The sequence below is a fragment of the Strongyloides ratti genome, scaffold srae_scaffold0000001 (assembly GCF_001040885.1).
Source record: "Strongyloides ratti genome assembly S_ratti_ED321, scaffold srae_scaffold0000001".
NCBI lineage: Eukaryota > Metazoa > Nematoda > Chromadorea > Rhabditida > Strongyloididae > Strongyloides > Strongyloides ratti.
The window spans coordinates 689,862-708,702 of NW_020171519.1; the positions used below are offsets into that span (position 1 = coordinate 689,862).

The window sequence follows — 18,841 nt, forward strand, 5'->3', positions numbered from 1 at the left end:
TTTTATTTGTTAGAATATCTAAATGGAACTGAAAATATTTCTTCATATAAGACGTTAAAGTTGTTTTCTTAATTAAATATTTTATATATAAAAGTTTTACCTTACTTTTAAAAGTTTAATTTTAAATATACAGTAAAATTTTTATATAATAAATACTTTTTTAAAAGTAAATACTCATAAATTTGTAAATATTAATTATAAACTCATATTTTTGATTATAACATAAAAAGTATTTTAGTATATTTTTGTATTTGACATTTTAATAAAAAAGAACTTTAAGAAATATTGAAAAGATAATTGATATTAATGCAAATACATTTGAAGGAAATGTCTTTGATATTCCAGATCGGGGCATTTGTGCAATATAATCAGTAAGAAATGATTGAATATTATGTGGTCTGTAGTAAATTTTTCTTCCATTTAAAGGTTGAGTTGGTCTATTATTAAAATTAACAGTTTTAATTTTTCTTAATGTATCTATTTGATTTTGACTTATTACAATTGGATTATCAAGAACAGTCCAAACGACAGCTTCATTACATCCAGGTGTAGTAAGTGAACCTTCATAACGATAAAAACTATCAACTGATTTTGGTAAAAGATTTCTTGGTCTATGACTTGTAATTGTGACATTCATATTTTTTTCAAGTATTGAATTAACATTTAATTCAACATCTTCAAAAGAATATGAATTAACAATATCATTTTTGACAACAAAAAATGCACCTACAACAGCTAATCCATCTGGATGTTTCAAAGCTTCACTAACTGATAATCCATCTTTAACATGTACAAAATGTATCTAAATGTTAAAATAAAAAAAAGAAAAAAAAATATATATATAATACCTCAACTGGATAATGTAACATTCCAATTGTATGTTCAGAACCATTTCCATTTTGTTGTGCCCAATGAATATGCCATTGAACAAGATTATATTTTGATTGTAAATGTCCTCCTGTAATATATGGTCTATGTTCTTTCCATTCTGTAAAACCAGTAGCCATAATACTAGATCCTGTATTTATAATTTCAACTTGTCCTTTACGATTATATTTAACAAAATGAAGTCTTGGCATATGTTTTACAATAACATTTTCTCCAGATATATCAATTGGTGATTGATGAATACCATCATTACATGTTCCTTGCCATTTATCTGGTCCATTTTCCTTTGTATAACCCCAGGAGTAACTTACACCATCAGATAAAATAATAGGAGAATAAAGTAAAAATAACAATAAAACAGTATACATTTTCTTGTAAAAAATTTTTCTAATGTTTGTTTATTTCTAAAAATATTTTACATTTATATGATATATCTTAAACACCTTTAATAATTCCTATTTTACAAAAACTAAAAAATTAATATTTGTTAAGTAAAATATACATATATTAAAAAAAATTTGTAATAAATAAAATATTGAAAGAAAAAGAAATAAAGCAAATAGGACCACTTAAAGGGTAATTATTTTAATAGATATATGCTACAAATATTTGATTATATTTCTTAATATATATATATTTATTGTTTAATATTATATTTTTCACCTTTGAAATAGGAACTTCTATATTTATACATTTAATTATTTTTGTTGATGCAATATAATATATTGAAAAGAAATCAAAGTTTAAAAAAAGAAAAATTAATCAAATGAGTATATGATTTTATTATATAAAATATTTGCTTAATTTTTTTTACCATAAATAAAAAAAGATTTTATTTTTAAAATTTTAATTTAAAAGCATATAAAAAAATGTTAATTAAAATAACATAATTTTCTTATAATATTAAATAAATAATAAAAAAAAAGAAATAAACTTTTTTTTAAGTCATTTGAATTTTTTTTATATTATTTAAAAAAAAAATTACGTTTCAAATAATGTATAAAATTTATCTATAATATACAATAAAACTTTAAGCTAATTTTTAATTTATATATTTTTAATTTTATCTTTAAATATTTTCTAACATTAAAAATTAGACAAATTTATAAAAGGGGAGCTAAAAATGATATCAAATATTTCTAACTAATTCAAAATATATATAAAAAAATATCAACAATATTTTTAGTACTTTAATAAACTTGATTAATTTAATAAACTAATTACTTGAAAGACAAATAAACTTACTAGTATAACTTTTTTATTTAATAAAATCTTTTTAAATAAATATTTATATTTTATTTATGTTTAATGTTTTTAGAGTGCAATTTTATTATGATTTTGTTAAAAATGTTAGTAAAATGATAAATTAAAACTAAAAGATATTTTAAATTCAATCTCTTTATAAAATGGCATAGTATTTCCGGAAAATTATGATACAAGAAAAATATCGTATATTTATTATAAAAGATATTTAATGTTAACAAAAAATTACAAATTAATTCTTAAAATAAGATAACTTTTAAAAATAAAATTATTAAACTTCACTTCGATATAAATTTTTTAAGTGTTATTTTTAACAAAAATAAATTGTATATATATATACTAATTGGTATTAAAATTTATAATCAAAAGAAAAAAGTTATGTTCAAATTAAAAAAATTTTTTTTAATTATAAATCATGGCTAATTATTTATAAATAAGATTGTAGGAATAATTTTTTTAAGTAGAAAATTTTAAAGATTTTATAAAAAACAATAATATATTATTATAAAAACATTTATTTTTAAATTTTGACATGGCAAATTCAATAATATTTACTACTTTTTTAAAAAAAAAACTTTTAAGAATTCAAAACAATATGGTAGAAAAATTTTTTTAATATTATAAAAAAACTTTTTAATTAAATTTTTTATTATCTTAAATTGATTTAATTGATAAAATATTATAACTTTTTTTAAAATATTAATATGTAAATTATAAAAATTGTATAATTTTTGGATGTTAAATTTTTCTACAATGTAATGATTTAATAATGATAAAAAAGCTTAGTTATTGAAACAAATTTTTGCAGTTCTTTTTTAACTATAGATTATATATTTTATTAACAAAACAATTTTTATATTTTTAAAAAACATAATCAAAAGAACTGTTAAACAAACATTGGTAGTAAGTATGTAGATATATTTAATAGAATTTATAGCTATTTACAAACTTAAAAAAAGGTAATCATTATATAAATATAATTAATAAACTATTAAATAATTTATTGAATGATATGACAAAAATGTTAATAGTCTAATAAAATAACAAAATTATCATATTATATAACTTTAAAATATATGATAGTAAATGAAAGTTCTTACTTTTATTCTTAAACATCTGAGACTTATGATTATATTACAAATCTTTAAAATTTTTCTACTATAATGTAAAAATAAACTTTAAAAATTTTAAGTGTAAAGTGAAGAGTGGCAAAAAAAATGATAATATTTAATTCAAGATAATACTATAGATTAAAATATTTTTTGATAAGATTATAAATATCAAAATCACAGTAAATAAATAATTTTAATAAAAAAATTTAAATATTTGTTGTGGAACATAATTGAAATTTATTTTAGTAATTAAATTATATCTTTTAAAATATATAATAATTTTAATAAGAAAGATCTCTTATCTTTGTGGTCTTCTGGGTTCAACTTTAATTGATTTTAATACGGAAATGGTAAGAAATGTAATATTAATTAAAATACTGATCTTTGTTTAAGATTATTAATGGAAGATACTTGTGCTTGGTATCTTTTATACTTTTAAATTACACATAATTTAGTGTTTTAAAAAATTGGATATGCTTTTAGACACTTTAAACTTATTTTATTCATCAAAGAAAAGATATATTATAATTGAAACTCTCACATTACATGTTATTTGAAATTGTAAAATTTTTTAATTGCATATAATGTTATTTATTAACATTAAAATTATTTGTAAAAATTTTTATCAAAACATATATTTTTATTATAAAATAAAATGATATATAAAATTTTAGAAATGATTTATAACAAATTTAAGAAGAATATATTTTGAGATATAAATAAAAAAAATTTTTTTTGATTATAACAATATATCTATTGCTATTAAAAACAAATTTGTTTTGTTTGTAATTATGTTACAAAGAAATTTTGTTAAATTATTAATTAAAAATAAAATTATCATTTTTAAGAATAAAGTAAAAAAATAAAATATATCATTATAAACAATATTTATAAGAATATTATTAAAATTATGTAATTTTAAATAGTACTTATAAATTTTTATAATCTTTACAATAAATCTTAATTTTTTTTCCTTGATTTAGGTTTTTTTTTAACTTTGTAAATCTTTATCAATTTACTTAAATGATTATTTAACAAATATAATCATTAGAATAATTACAAAATTGATATTAATAACAAAAATTTTAAATTATTATATTTTTAGTTCTATTGTAACTTTATAGTGTACGAAAAGTACAAATTTATTTAAGATTAGAACTAAATTTAGCTAATTTATATGTTTTATTAATTTATATTGATTATCACAAAAATTAGATAAAAAAATCAATCATACATATCATGATATATAAATTTATTTAATACATTTTATTCTTTATCTGATCATGTGTGATCTATCTTATCTTACTTTCATTTTTTAGACATTATAAATATATGGTTAATTTTTTGAATCCTTTTAGATAAAATATATTCGTTCTTTACAATTTATATAATTTTTAATTTTTTGATTCTGATATAAACATAATGTTTTTTTTTAAATATTTTTATAAGAAAATAATTTTAAATAAAATTGACAAAAGATTGTTAAGAAGTATAATAAAAAAAACAATAAATGTTTCTTACATTTGAAAAAAAAAACTTATTTTACAAAAAATGAAAAAAAAAATTAATAAATGATTTCTCCTTTTTTCAAAAGATTTATGAAAAATTTTTAATTGACATGATTTTCTTGAAAATCAAATTATTATACTTTAATTTACTTAGCATACTTTTATAAAAAAAAAAATATTTAATTAAATTAATAATATATCTAACAAATCTTATTGAAATGATAAAAATAGAAAAAATTTTTTAATAGATTAGCTTAATTTTTTTAATGTTTATATTTTTTTAGAATTATATAAATAAATTTCAATATGTTTATATAAAAAAAATTAAGAATCAAATCGTAATAAATATTTAGTTTTTTTTAATAAAAAAAATTTGTTTTTATTAATTTAAGCATATTTTTAAATAATATTTTGATAGTGTACTTCAAATGTGGATATATTGCAATCTTTGGTGTATTTGCATCTTAAAATATTTTTAAAAAATAATTATGAAATTTAATCTTATCATAAAAAATGTTTTTTATAGAATTATCAAAATATTTTATTTAATTTTTTTAGTTTTTTACATTCAAATACTACTTAAAACAAATCTACTTTTGAAAAAGAAAAATTGATATAATTATGTATAAATGTTTTAAAGTATAAAAAATTTAGTAAAAGTAAACAAAAAAAAATTTAAAACTCTCATAGTATATTGTTTACTTTGCATTATAATTTAATAAAAAATATTTAAAAAATACATTTGAAAGGTTTTTTTTAACAATCTCACTTTTCATTTTTGTTGATTATATATAAACCAAGTAACAAGTAATTTTAAACTCAAAAAACAATTAATATAAAACCAAGGACATTTTTTCAATAAAAAATTGTTATGAAGTTGGTAATTTATTTATAATTAGTTTAACATTACATTTATCAATGACAAAGTATTAAATCAAAAATTTTTGATAATGATGAATAACTTTAATTTACGGCATCTGGTTGAAAAGATGGATGAGCTTTTCTAAATGCTTCAATTTTTTCTAATTCTTCATTAATTTTACTAATTATTGGAAACTTTGACATGTCAACATTAAAACGATTAGCATTGTAAACTTGAGGAGGTATACATATATCTGCAATAGTAATATTATCACCAACACAATATTTTCCATGAGTTTTCTCTAACATTTTCTCAAGTGAAGTAAATCCTTTAGTTATAAAATGTTTTCCCCATTCAGTTTTTTTTTCAGGATCACTAGATAAATAATTTAAAACTCCAATATTTTGAATAGGTTGGATAGAAGAAGAAATTATTAATGTAATAGCTCTGACATTAGCACGATCAATTAATGATTTTGGAAGTAAAGGACAAGTTTCTGGATATTTTTCATTTAAATATTCAATAATTGCAATTGATTCAATAAGAACAGAATCATCAATAACGAGAGTTGGAACAAATCCATTTGAATTTATTTTTAAGTATTCATTTGCATGCTAAAAAATAAAAAAAATTATTATATATTTAATAAATTAAACTTACATTTTCTTGTTTAAGCAAATTAACAGCTTTATATTCATAATCAATATTTTTAAGATTTAAAGCAATTCTTACTCTCCATGAACAAGAACTACGCCAATATGAATACAATATAGGTTTACTATTAGACATATCTAAAAAATTATTTAAAATTATTGTTTAATAAATACATAATTTTTTTGTGATTTTAAAATATCAAGAAATTCGTCCTTTGACAAGCCATAATAATACGCTAAATGTTCAGCATTATTTTTTCCATTACAAAATCCAGCGATTTCAGTTTTATCATTAGGATTTAATGCTATTGGGTAAGTGTTAATTTTTGTAATAATTTTTCTATAAACACCATACTGAATAAATTTACGTTCATCAATACCATAATTTCGAGGATTAAACTCTATACACCATTGTCTAACTGTTAAATTTGCTGACAATGATAAATATAAACGATAAACATCATCAAAAGAAATTTTACGTAAACGTCTATTTAATTTTATAAATGCTAAACATTCATTTTTTAGTGTATCATTTCTACGAAAATCAGCTATTGATTCTGTTTGTGTATAACAATTTCTGTACATAAATAATGGAAGTAATGTTACATAACCATATACATGAAGATTTTTAATACAACGAATAACAAGGTCAACATCAATTTCAACTTCATCCGCAATTTCTTTTATTGTATTAATTCCATCAATTAAAGGACAAATCTTTTTACAAAGTAAATCCATTCTACATAATTGTTCTTGTTTTGTTGGTGGTGGAAGTCTATTAAATATTGGAACCATATATTGATCTACAATAGGTGCTACACGACGTTCTAAATTTGAATCAGGTTTAAGATAAATTTTTAATCCAGCATTAACTGAATGTACACACTGTCCTTTCTCTGTTAAATCTTTATAAATTTTTTTTAAAAGTCCTTCAAGATCAAAATTATCCGAAGATAAACATCGACTTTCAACTTCCATTTCTTCCAAATATTCAGAAATTTTTCTTACAATAGAAGAATAAGAAAATTCTGCTGTACTGTCTTCTTTAATAGCTAAACAACAATTAAACATAAATTTACTTCTTTCATAGTAATCATCTTTTATAGCTATAGGTCTTCCCATAAGTGTTATTCCATTTGAATTGAATTTTAACATTTTACCCATAAAATCATCTTTTGGTATAACTAGTACAGAATTATCATTAACAAATTGTAAATCTAAAATATTTCCAGGAACTTGATGTTTAACAATAGGTCCAATACGATTATCAAAAACAAAAAAAATTATACCCTCCAAAAATGTTGATGGTGAAATTAATTTAGGAGATCCTGGATTTGTAGGAATAACCTTAGGAAAATTATACTCTTCGAAACTCATAAGTTTTTAAAAGGAAATTGTTCAACAATATGATATTTTGATTCAATAAATCCAATGATAAAACCAATCACCGAACCTATAATTTGTCCAAATAAAGCTGGTAGTGGATATGCCTATTAAATTAAAAAAAAGAAAATAAAGATAATTATATATAAATAAATATAGTATTAAATACCTGCCACCACTTATCCCAATCAAGTGGAATGACAAAACAGCCAAACCAAGCACCTATAAATGTAAATTGAGCAAGGCGTGTCTCAATTATATTTGATTGATTTAATGAACTATAATAAAATTAAAATTAATTATGTAATACTAAGACATATAATTGTTTACTTTTTCTTAAACGTTGATAATACACCTATTATTCGTGATATTGGTAATTTTGTACGAATGATAAGTGGTATTAAAACACCACAAAAATAAGTTGCTAGAATACTTGTTTCTGTATAATAACCTTTAAATGGAGATCCAAAACAAATGCAAAATAAAAAAGACAAACTCCAAACTTTAATTACTTTTACAAGTAAATCTATTATTGCCATGTAATAAAAAAATCAGGAAAAAATAGATTATTTGGTGATGTAAATTAACAAATAAAGGCCGCGACTTTATTTAACAAATATTTATGATTGGTTTATTTAATAAAAATAAGCCTATAAAATACATATTTATCTAATATAAAAATAAAAATACAAAAACGAAAATTTTACAAAAATATTGGTGAAAAAAAGTAATAACAGTATTAAAAAATATTTTTCAACATAAAAAATTTTCCATACGTTTTTTAATAATAAATGAAGTCGATGTTTAATTTAGTGAATCACTTTTCTTTTATAATGGGATTGTTCTCGCACCATCTATTTTATGTTTCCGTAATTTTCCTTTTCTAAATTTTAATTCATCTGTTTTTACTGTAATTTTAAGTCCTTAAATAACCACATTTAACAACTCCACAAAATCATCAAGAATCTGATGTATGTAGTGTTTTAGAGACAATAAAGCATCCAAGAATACTTTCAACAGAATTTTAATTGATATTTTGACTTATTCAGTGATGAAAAGGTATAAAAAATCAGTATTTTGCTCAAAAAAGTCTCAATTTATCAAAATAAAATTTTTATTTGTGGCAAAACTTGGAAATCTGCATAATTTTTGGTAGGAATCAAATTTTTCTCTTGAATATATTAATTATAGATCTACACTTTTTTTATATTATTTTGAAAATGGAAAAATTTTATTACCAAAAAATGTTTTGGGAAATTTAAGAGTTTCAAATAATTTTTGAAAACTTTAAATAAAATATTTGGATCTCTTTTAGAGTCACTGGCGTACTAAATTAATAAAAATTAAAAAAAAATAAAGTGTTTCGAAATTTTTAAAAAATTTAATTATATATATATAGTAAGTGGAGCATTTGATAGTTGATAAAAAGTAAAAAAGTTTTAGAAAAATTTTTTACATAAATAACCAAAATTATCATACAAATAAAAATTTTTTTAATTATTTACTTTGATTTATTTATTTAATATGTTAATTAAAAATTTATATTAAATCATTATTGTATTTTTAAAAAAAATTCTACATATATATTTAATATTTGAATTTTCAAAAAAAATTTCTAATAAATACGTGACTCAAAAATTAAACCATTGTTATATTCAAAATTCATACAGTTTTAAAGACTATAGAATATCCATAGTGACATATTCAAATTCCAAAAAAAATTGTTTTTTTTCTGGCGCATTTTTAGAGGTAAAATTAGAAATCTAGAAAATTTTCAGTCAAGTTTTATATCTCTGAAAATAATAAAATTATAGCTATGAAAATTATTCATCTAGCTCAACTTTTGAATAGAAATCGAAAGAAACTGGTCCCATCTTCATAGGATAATTATTTGCTGAGATATTGAAAAGTCGGAAACAATGAATATTTTAGAAAAATTTTCGCCTTTGTTCATATCTTGCTTCAAAATCATGATAAATGGAATTAGATTTTTGCAATTGATATCAAATAAGTTTTCAAGTGGGGTCTACCTTCAAAATATTTTTATACCTTAAACCACTTTTGAGATATAAAAAAATGGTGACAATAGATTACGCGCGAAAAAATACCAAGCATAGTATTTCAAGAACTGTTGAAAATTTAAAAAAGTTTTCAACGTAGGGTATACTTCAAATTATAAAAGAAGCTCAGCGCATCAAGTTTCATGGTTCTGTGACTTCATAAACTTAAGTTATCACTAAAATCTTAAAACTTTTTTTTAAACATATTTCTTATCATATCTTCATTTTTAGAAGTCCTATAAAAATATTAATAGACTTAATGAATTTCTCGTAAAAAATTGATCTAGAAACAACTGTTTATTTGTAAAATATCTCATTGTATCATATAAGTCGAAATCTACATAAAAATATTCCCCAATTTCGCTTTCAAATTTGACAGCTTGTAACTCATGAAATTTTAATTTTAGAATATTGTTGATTATATTCAAAATTCATCCCATTTCAAGGGCTATCGAATGACTATAGTGGCATATTCAAATTCAAAAAAAAGTTGTTTATTTTTGGTCACAGTTTTAGAGGTAAAGTTGGAAATTTAGAATATTTTTAGCCAATTTCTGAATATTTGAAAATAATAATGTCATAGCCTGTATAAATTTATATTCTAGACATACTTTTGAATAGAAATCGAAAGAAACTGGTCCCATCTTCATAGGATAATTATTTGCTGAGATATTGAAAAGTCGGAAACAATGAATATTTTAGAAAAATTTTCGCCTTTGTTCATATCTTGCTTCAAAATCATGATAAATGGAATTAGATTTTTGCAATTGATATCAAATAAGTTTTCAAGTGGGGTCTACCTTCAAAATATTTTTGTACCTTAAACACTTTTTGAGATATAAAAAAATGGTGACAATAGATTACGCGCGAAAAAATACCAAGCATAGTATTTCAAGAACTGTTGGAAATTTAAAAAAGTTTTCAACGTAGGGTATACTTCAAATTATAAAAGAAGCTCAGCGCATCAAGTTTCATGGTTCTGTGACTTCATAAACTTAAGTTATCACTAAAATCTTAAAACTTTTTTTTAAGCATATTTCTTATCATATCTTCATTTTTAGAAGTCCTATAAAAATATTAATAGGCTTAATGAATTTCTCGTAAAAAAATAATCTAGAATATAGCATTTATTTTTAAAATTTACAATATTATTATAAAAATCAATATGTAAAAAAAATATTCCACAATTTCGCCTCTCACCTTGAATTCTTATAACTCCTGAAGTTTCAATTTTAAGATATAGTTGATTATATTCAAAATTCATCTTTTTTCAAGGGCTATTGAATGACTATAGTTGCATATTCAATTTCCAGAAAAAGTTTCTTTTTTAATTTTTGCTAAAAAAAATTTTAAATTGCTTGTTTTTCTTTATTTTTTATTGTTTTAGTAAAAAATTTTTTATTAAATCAACATTGTAATTTTAAAAAAATTTATACATATGTATAATACTCGAAAAAATCTTCTAGTTTGTCAGTGATTCTAAAGTTATGACTTATATTCTATTATCATACTGTTTGCACTATGTATTGTATCATTTTCTATATAGTTTTTTTTTTCATTTTAATATTCTTACTGAATATGGTAAAGTATAAGAAAATTTATTTTTTGTTAAAAATTTTATTAATTTAAATATAAAAAAAAATTTTGAATATTAAAAAAATTTGAATATTAAAAAAAATTTTTTTAAGTGCCTACTAAATCAAATTTTCTCCATAAATGGTGTAGTTGATTGTAAGTATGCAGGATTTAGCTTGTCTCTTTTAAATAAAAGTTTAAATAAACCTGTTCCAATTGTTATAGGAGTTCCCATAATAATACATTCAGAAACTCCATTAATTTTATCTTCTTGTCCAAAAAATGCTGCTTCAAATAAATGATCTGTTGTTTTTTCAAAAGATGCCAAAAGTAAAACTGATTCTTTCATTTTAACTAAACCATTACGTGTAATACCAAGAACCTCTCCTCTATATGTCATAAGATCAGCTAATAACATAACATGTCTTCTATCTAATCCAATACCATGACTTTCCATAGTTGATAAAATTTCATTAATAATACATGTTCGAGCTGCTTCGATTCCTAAGACATCAGCTACAAATAATGCATTATTAAAATTTGTATAACGGCCATCTATTTCAGGAGTTGCAAGAACATCCCTAAAATCGGTTCCTTCTACAAGTAGCTTATATGAATCACCTTTTTTTTCATCAGCATGAATAACACAACGAGAAACGTTTGTTAAACCTTTAATAACAACATTTTTTAAATTATTTTTTAAGTATTGAACAGCTAAACTTGGTGAAATATTTTTTGATTCAGGTGCTTCAATCATAAGTATAGATTTTCCCAAAACACGAATATTATTAATCTTAACTGAAACCGGTAATTTTGCTGAGCATATAGATGAAATAATTGAATCCATTGTTACTTCAAGTTGTAATAATCGTATACGACTAACCATTAATTTAATAATAATAAAACAATTATCATTTGTTATAAATTCTTCGATATATGCAGATACCTCACCTAAAGTAGTTTTCTCAATTCTTGATTTAACTCTTCTAGCTAATTTTTCATCTTTATCATTAATTAATGTTGCTGTTATAATAGGTGTTGAAATTAATTTAACAGCATTAATAATTTCTTTAATTCTAGGAACTCCTTGAGTGATATTCATAGAAGCAACACCAGCAAAATGGAAAGTTTTTAATGTCATTTGTGTAGATGGTTCACCAATTGAAGTTGCAGCAATAGCTCCAACTGCTGTTCCAGGTTCAGTTATTGCACGATGAAGTTTCATTGAACATAATCGAACCATATTTATACATTCTTGTTTAGACATTCCATATGCTCGTAATTGATTAATTTTTTTAAATGTACAAACTTTACAATCTTCACAGTCAATATTATTTTTAGATGATTTATGTTTATTACAATTCCATGGCATATCATAAAGATACTTTCTTTTAGATAATTTATTTTCAATAAATTCTATAAATTTTTTTTTAAAATATTGATGTTCAGATCTCTTAATAGTATTATTAGCCTCATTAATAAAAACATTTAAAACATCATCATATGATTCATATTGTAATGGATTATTTGTTAATGGTGTTGTATTTTTAATATGGTCAAGGCAATGTTCATAATCAACCATACTTCCATCTTTACTTTCCATCATTGATGGATCTAACAAATCTTCACCAAATTTAAATTGAACAATATCACCAGTTGATGATCGTACTGTATCATCATATGCAGCACATAAATCTTCTAAACATTTAACTAAACGTCTTTGCATATATCCAGTTTCAGCAGTTTTTACAGCTGTATCAACAAGACCTTCTCTACCAGCCATAGTATGGAAGAAAAATTCTGTTGGTGTTAATCCTGAATAAAAACTATTACCAACAAAACCTTTAGCATCAGGAGTTTTTTGATTTCTTTCAAAATGAGGTAATGAACGATTCTCAAAACCATCAGGTGGACGATTACCTGATATAGCTTGTTGACCTACACAAGCAATCATTTGTGATATATTAATAAATGAACCTTTTGATCCAGATATAGCCATAGTAAGTGGAGCATTATGTTTAGATAAATTTCTTAAACATGCCTGACCAGCATGATCACGAATAGATGATAATTCTTTAAGAATTAATGCTTCTAATGTTTCAAAAGTTGTACATCCAGGTTGCGCTTTTAATTTATTTTCTTTTAAATCTCTAATATAACTATCACATTTACTATATCCTTCATCTAATAATTTAGATTTATCATCAAGAAGTTGTTTTGATGGAGTAACATCACCAATACCAATTGAAAATCCACGATTTGACAAAAATACAGGTGCCATTCTTGCTAATTTCCACATAGCATTAATAGCAACATCTTCACCAAAATCTCTCATTAAAATATAAAATATATTACATTTAGATCCAGATCCAACTAAGCTTTTATCTAAAACACCACATAAAAGTTGACTATTTCTTATAACAACAAAAGAATCTTTAGGACAAAATTCTTCATCTTTTACATAACTTTTATTTTTCGTTCGAAGATTTAATTTGACATCAATTTCATCGTCTTTTATTATAAGTTCAATTAATTGTTTTCCACTCCATAATTCAACTGGTTTACAAATAGCTGGTGGTGGAATAATAATTCTTTTAGTTCCTTTTTTACCATTATATTTTTTAAATGATGTTATATCTATTAAAGCTGCAGCAAATCTTTGAACCTCACATCTTGGTAGAAATGTATCTTTATGTGTTAAAAGATATGCACCAGTAATAAAATCTTGAATAGCCGCAATTAAAGGTTCACCAGATCTTGGTGTAATTAAATTATATTTAACTCCCATTAATGTTGATGCTTCAGCTTTTGCTTCATAAGTTTGAGGTAAATGTAAATTCATTTCATCACCATCAAAATCAGCATTGTATGGTGTACATGCACATTCATTAAAACGAAAAGTTCTTCCTGGAACAACCTTTGCTCTATGAGACATTATAGAAATTTTATGAAGAGATGGTTGACGGTTAAATAAAACAACATCATCATCATCTAAATGACGTTCTATAATATCACCAGGTCTAAGATTCATAGCAATTTTTTCGCGATCACCATATTTTAAAAATTTTTTCATACCAGTTTTTCCTTCAACAAGATGATTAGCTCCAGGATGTTTTGATTCACCATTTCTAACAAGTTGTCTCATTTTTTCAATATTTGCAGTAGTAACTACTTCAGGAAAGGTAAGAATTTTTGCAACATGTATAGGTACACCAACTTGATCAATTTTTAAATTAGGATCTGGAGATATAACAGTTCTTCCAGAAAAATCAACACGTTTACCAGATAAATTTCCTCTAAATCTACCATGTTTACCTTTTAGACGTTGTGTAAAGCCACGTGTTACTTTTTTTGGTTGCATTTCTGCTGGTAAACCAGATAATTCAGAATTTATATATAAAGCACATTGAACCTGTAAATGATCCCATGTTTCACTTATTAATTTCATTGGTGCACCATCACATACATGTTTTTTAATAACATCATTTATAAGCATAATTTCTGTCAATTTCATAGTTAAATCATCTTCAGTTGATCCACTTTTTATATCACTAATTACAGATGGACGAATACAAACAGGAGGAACAATTATTCTAGTTACAATAACATCTTTTGGTGTATGAATATTATTTCCAGCACGTATAAGAAGTAAAGGATAATCTTGAACTTTTACTTTTGATAGAATATTATGTACTTGCATTGGATCAAGAAGAGCAAATTTAATAGTTGGTAATGTTGTAATTAAATCTTTATTTTCACTTATACAAACAGCAAATTGATCATCTTTATTTATATCAATTGGATCACAATGAGCAATTTTAAGTACAGCACCAACAGCTTTTTTAACAACACCATTTTTATATCCACAATATGGACAAAGTGATATTTTTTTACATGTTTCAACAATTTTTTTATGTAATCCTTTCCTTTTTAAATAATCTAAATTTGGATTTTTAACTTGTCTAAAAAAATTATCTTTTTTTTCTCCTGTAACTAAAAAGTTAGAACAATTTTTACAAAGACATTGAAGCATTTGAATTGTTAAACGAAAAAATCCAACATGAAATACAGGAAGTTCTAAATCTATAAATCCATAATGTCCAACACAATCTGTCATATTTTTTTTACATGTTTCACAGTTTATTGACTTTTGAAATGTTCCCTAAATTTAGATAAATTATAGAATAAATATAAATAATGTAATTAGTACTTACTAATCTTGAATCTAATGGACCATATTGAGCTGGTGACCATTTACCAGCAGAATCGTCGTATAATTTGTTATTAAATACAGGAATATGAGCAATTTTTCTAATTGTTTCTGGATCTCCAGTAGAAAATCGTACTCCTACGCTAAAATTTATAGTCAAAACTAAAATAAAAAAGAAAACTTACACTCTGCGAGCAAGATCCGTGTCAATAAATGGTTCTTGTTTCACCATTGAAACATTTAAATTATAAAATGTTTTCAAAACAGTAAATTTTATATACACCTACTATTTCCAAAAACAATCGTCTTAAGATGTAATATGAAACGTCTTTCCACCTTTCTATCAATTGACCTATCATTAATTTAGTACAAAATAAAAGTCTATTGATTATTATTTACAATATTTTTTATTTTCAAAAATTATTTTAAACATTGTTAATATATTGAATATGTATTTATATAATAAAATAATGATTTTTTTTTTCGAAAACTTAAAAAAAAAAAATTATTTTTTTAAATTTTTTAAGATTATTATGAATAATTAAATAAAAATTAGGTTATATTTTTTTATCCAAATATGTTTTCTATTTTACAATTTAATACTATTTTATTATTATTTAAATATTCTAAATATTTAAAAAATTTTTTTTTGGTTTTTAATTTAAAATATATTATTTTTTTTTATCATACTTTGGACATTTGTAGTGGTTGCCATCTTGTTGACCATAAGAAATAGACTGGGTTTATCTAGTCCTATTATATTCTATATTTTGTATATGGGAAACCAACTTTCTATGATAGAATAATAATGGGATGTAATAGTCATGATGAATTGGCAATATAAAGAAAGTATCTTGAGAATATCGACTGTTACCAACTGTTTTTATATCCTTACAGTTTTATCTAAATTTTAAATTATCATTGAAAGAAATTTTATTTAACACATTATCACTTACAATATATTTTTTTTAAATTTATATTAATTTTAATAAATTAAAATTTTAGTTTTTTTTTCTTTAAATATAAATTATTTTTTATCTATAATAATCTTAAAATTAACTATTATTTTGATCCAGAAAAATTGTGGACAATTTTATTTTTAAAATTATTTCTCTGAATAATATGTCGTGCTTGAATAATAAATTTAAATCAATATAAAGAAAATAAGGAGATAATTTAAAATTATATAAAAAAAAGGATTTAGTTTAGAAGAAATATATAAATGACTTGCAAAGAGACTTCGTATAACATCAAACTTACAAAAAATGTTCATACATCTAAAGTTTCAACTTCAAGTAATAATGGTATCAACTCACTTATATCACCTTTTCATAGAAGATTACATGGTAATGTTTTTTAATATTTAAATTTATTTAATACTTTATTAAAAAAATTATCTTTACTAATTGCTAATATTAGGTCAATATCTATTTTTATAATATAGATATTATTTATTTGAAATATTTTTTTAAGATAGAATTGCGTGCAAAAATATTTTTTAATATATCCTTATAATAATTATATTAGTAATAATTTTATATTTGCATAAATTAAAAGTTTTAATGATAAAATATTTACCCTTCTTATTTTTTTATAATTTTATTTTTTATAATTTTCTATTTTTATTTTAAATATTGATAAAAATTCTTTTGATAATATATTTTTAATTAAAAATAAGTAAACACGCACATAGTTTTAATGCGTCATAATAAATTAATTTTATATAATTATTTTTTTAAACATAATATTTTAGATTTTGAAGAAGCAATAAGTCGTTGGAAAAGTAGAAAACATATTTTTAGTTCTTCAAAAACTTTTACCATCTTTAGAAGATCTGCATCTATTGATCCAAAAGAAAAAGATAGTATAAATAGAAATATTATAAAAAATCCTAGTAATTGTTATACCTCTCCAATTCCAAGAAAAACAATGAATTTAGATTTTTCTAATTTAAATTCACCTGAAAAACAAGATATTATTTCAAGTGAAAGATTTAATGAAGTTAGAAAATTAGTTGGAATTTTAAGAATTGGTGGACAAGAATATCAAAATTGTTCTCCAAATGATTTAGAGTATATCTGTGATATTGGTCAAGGTGCTTTTGGTAGAGTAACAAAAGAAATGTTTAAAAAAACAAAAGAATTAATGGCAGTAAAAGTTTGTTTTTAAAATTTTTATTTATATTTAACTATATTTAATATATATTATTTATTTTAGCATATGGATTTAATGGGAACATTTGATGAACAAAAAAGAGTTGTTATGGATTGTTATGTAATATTAACAACACATACACATAATCATATTGTTAATTGTTATGGTATTTTAACAGATACAATAAGTGTTTATATATGTATGGAGGTAATGGCTACATGTCTTCACAATTTAATTTATCAAATTTTAAAAGGAGGTATACCTGAAGTTTATGTGTGCAAATTTCTTGTTGGAATTTTAGATGGATTATATTTTTTAAAAACAAAAAATTTAATGCATCGTGATGTAAAACCATCAAATATGCTTCTAAATTGGGATGGTGTTGTAAAATTATGTGATTTTGGTGTTGCTGGAACATTAGTTGATAGTAAAATTGTAACTTCTATTGGTACGGGTTGTATGTTGTATTTAGCACCAGAACGTGTTGCTTCCAACCCTAATTATGATTCAAAAGCTGATGTTTGGAGTTTTGGAATTTCTATTTATGAAATGATAAAAGGCAAAACTCCATATGAAGATGCTCATTTACCTTTTATTTTATTAAATAGGATAAAAAATGATCCACCACCAAAATTAAAAGATTCTGAAGCATCACCTGAATTAATAGAATTTTTAGAGATGTGTTTACAGAAAGATGTCCAAGAACGTGCTAGGTACATAGATTTATTAGATCATACTCTAATAAAAATATTTCGTGACAAAGATGTTGATATATCATCGTGGCTTCAGGAATTACTAATAGATTTTTGATTTTATGAGTCATATGTTTAAGCAAAATTTTTTTTACATAAATTGTTTAGTTAAATTATTATATGATTATGAAATCAACAAAAACAATTAATTATATATTAATGCCGTAATGGCAATAATTATATTTTCATTTATATTTTCAAATGTTATTATTTTTACTTGGAAATTTATTTGCTGATATCTCAATTTAAAAACTAAACTAATAGCAGGTATTTGCTTAATTCTTATTTTGATAGTGTTGTAATTGATTATGCTTTTTTTTAATGATAATGGTTTTTGTAAATTTTTAACTTATGAATCATTTTATGACTCATCATACCAATATATAGATGTTGGATAATTTAGATTTATCGTATCTTTTAT

At 22.1% G+C, this 18,841-nt stretch overlaps 4 protein-coding genes across 4 annotated transcripts; 1 reads left to right on the top strand and 3 right to left on the bottom strand.

Moving 5' to 3' along the window:
- Window positions 1–259: 259 nt before the first annotated feature.
- Window positions 260–1,256, bottom strand: SRAE_0000023000 (Alpha carbonic anhydrase domain-containing protein; the record flags this gene model as incomplete). The annotated part of the gene is made up of 2 exons (XM_024646092.1): window positions 260–802; window positions 849–1,256. The coding sequence occupies 2 exons, from the start codon at window positions 1,254–1,256 to the stop codon at window positions 260–262; spliced, it is 951 nt and encodes a 316-aa protein (XP_024500309.1).
- Window positions 1,257–5,734: 4,478 nt separating this feature from the next.
- Window positions 5,735–8,208, bottom strand: SRAE_0000023100 (Nitrogen permease regulator 2-like protein; the record flags this gene model as incomplete). Its single annotated transcript, XM_024646093.1, has 6 exons — window positions 5,735–6,247; window positions 6,294–6,424; window positions 6,553–7,650; window positions 7,740–7,776; window positions 7,839–7,947; window positions 8,000–8,208. 6 exons carry the CDS (start codon window positions 8,206–8,208, stop codon window positions 5,735–5,737), a joined length of 2,097 nt encoding a protein of 698 aa, XP_024500310.1.
- Window positions 8,209–11,428: 3,220 nt separating this feature from the next.
- SRAE_0000023200 (DNA-directed RNA polymerase III subunit RPC1) lies at window positions 11,429–15,746 on the bottom strand (the record flags this gene model as incomplete). The annotated part of the gene is made up of 3 exons (XM_024646094.1): window positions 11,429–15,466; window positions 15,519–15,657; window positions 15,700–15,746. The coding sequence occupies 3 exons, from the start codon at window positions 15,744–15,746 to the stop codon at window positions 11,429–11,431; spliced, it is 4,224 nt and encodes a 1,407-aa protein (XP_024500311.1).
- Window positions 15,747–16,736: 990 nt separating this feature from the next.
- On the top strand, window positions 16,737–18,478 carry SRAE_0000023300 (Dual specificity mitogen-activated protein kinase kinase 7; the record flags this gene model as incomplete). The annotated part of the gene is made up of 3 exons (XM_024646095.1): window positions 16,737–16,860; window positions 17,268–17,671; window positions 17,732–18,478. 3 exons carry the CDS (start codon window positions 16,737–16,739, stop codon window positions 18,476–18,478), a joined length of 1,275 nt encoding a protein of 424 aa, XP_024500312.1.
- Between the last annotated feature and the right edge of the window lie 363 nt (window positions 18,479–18,841).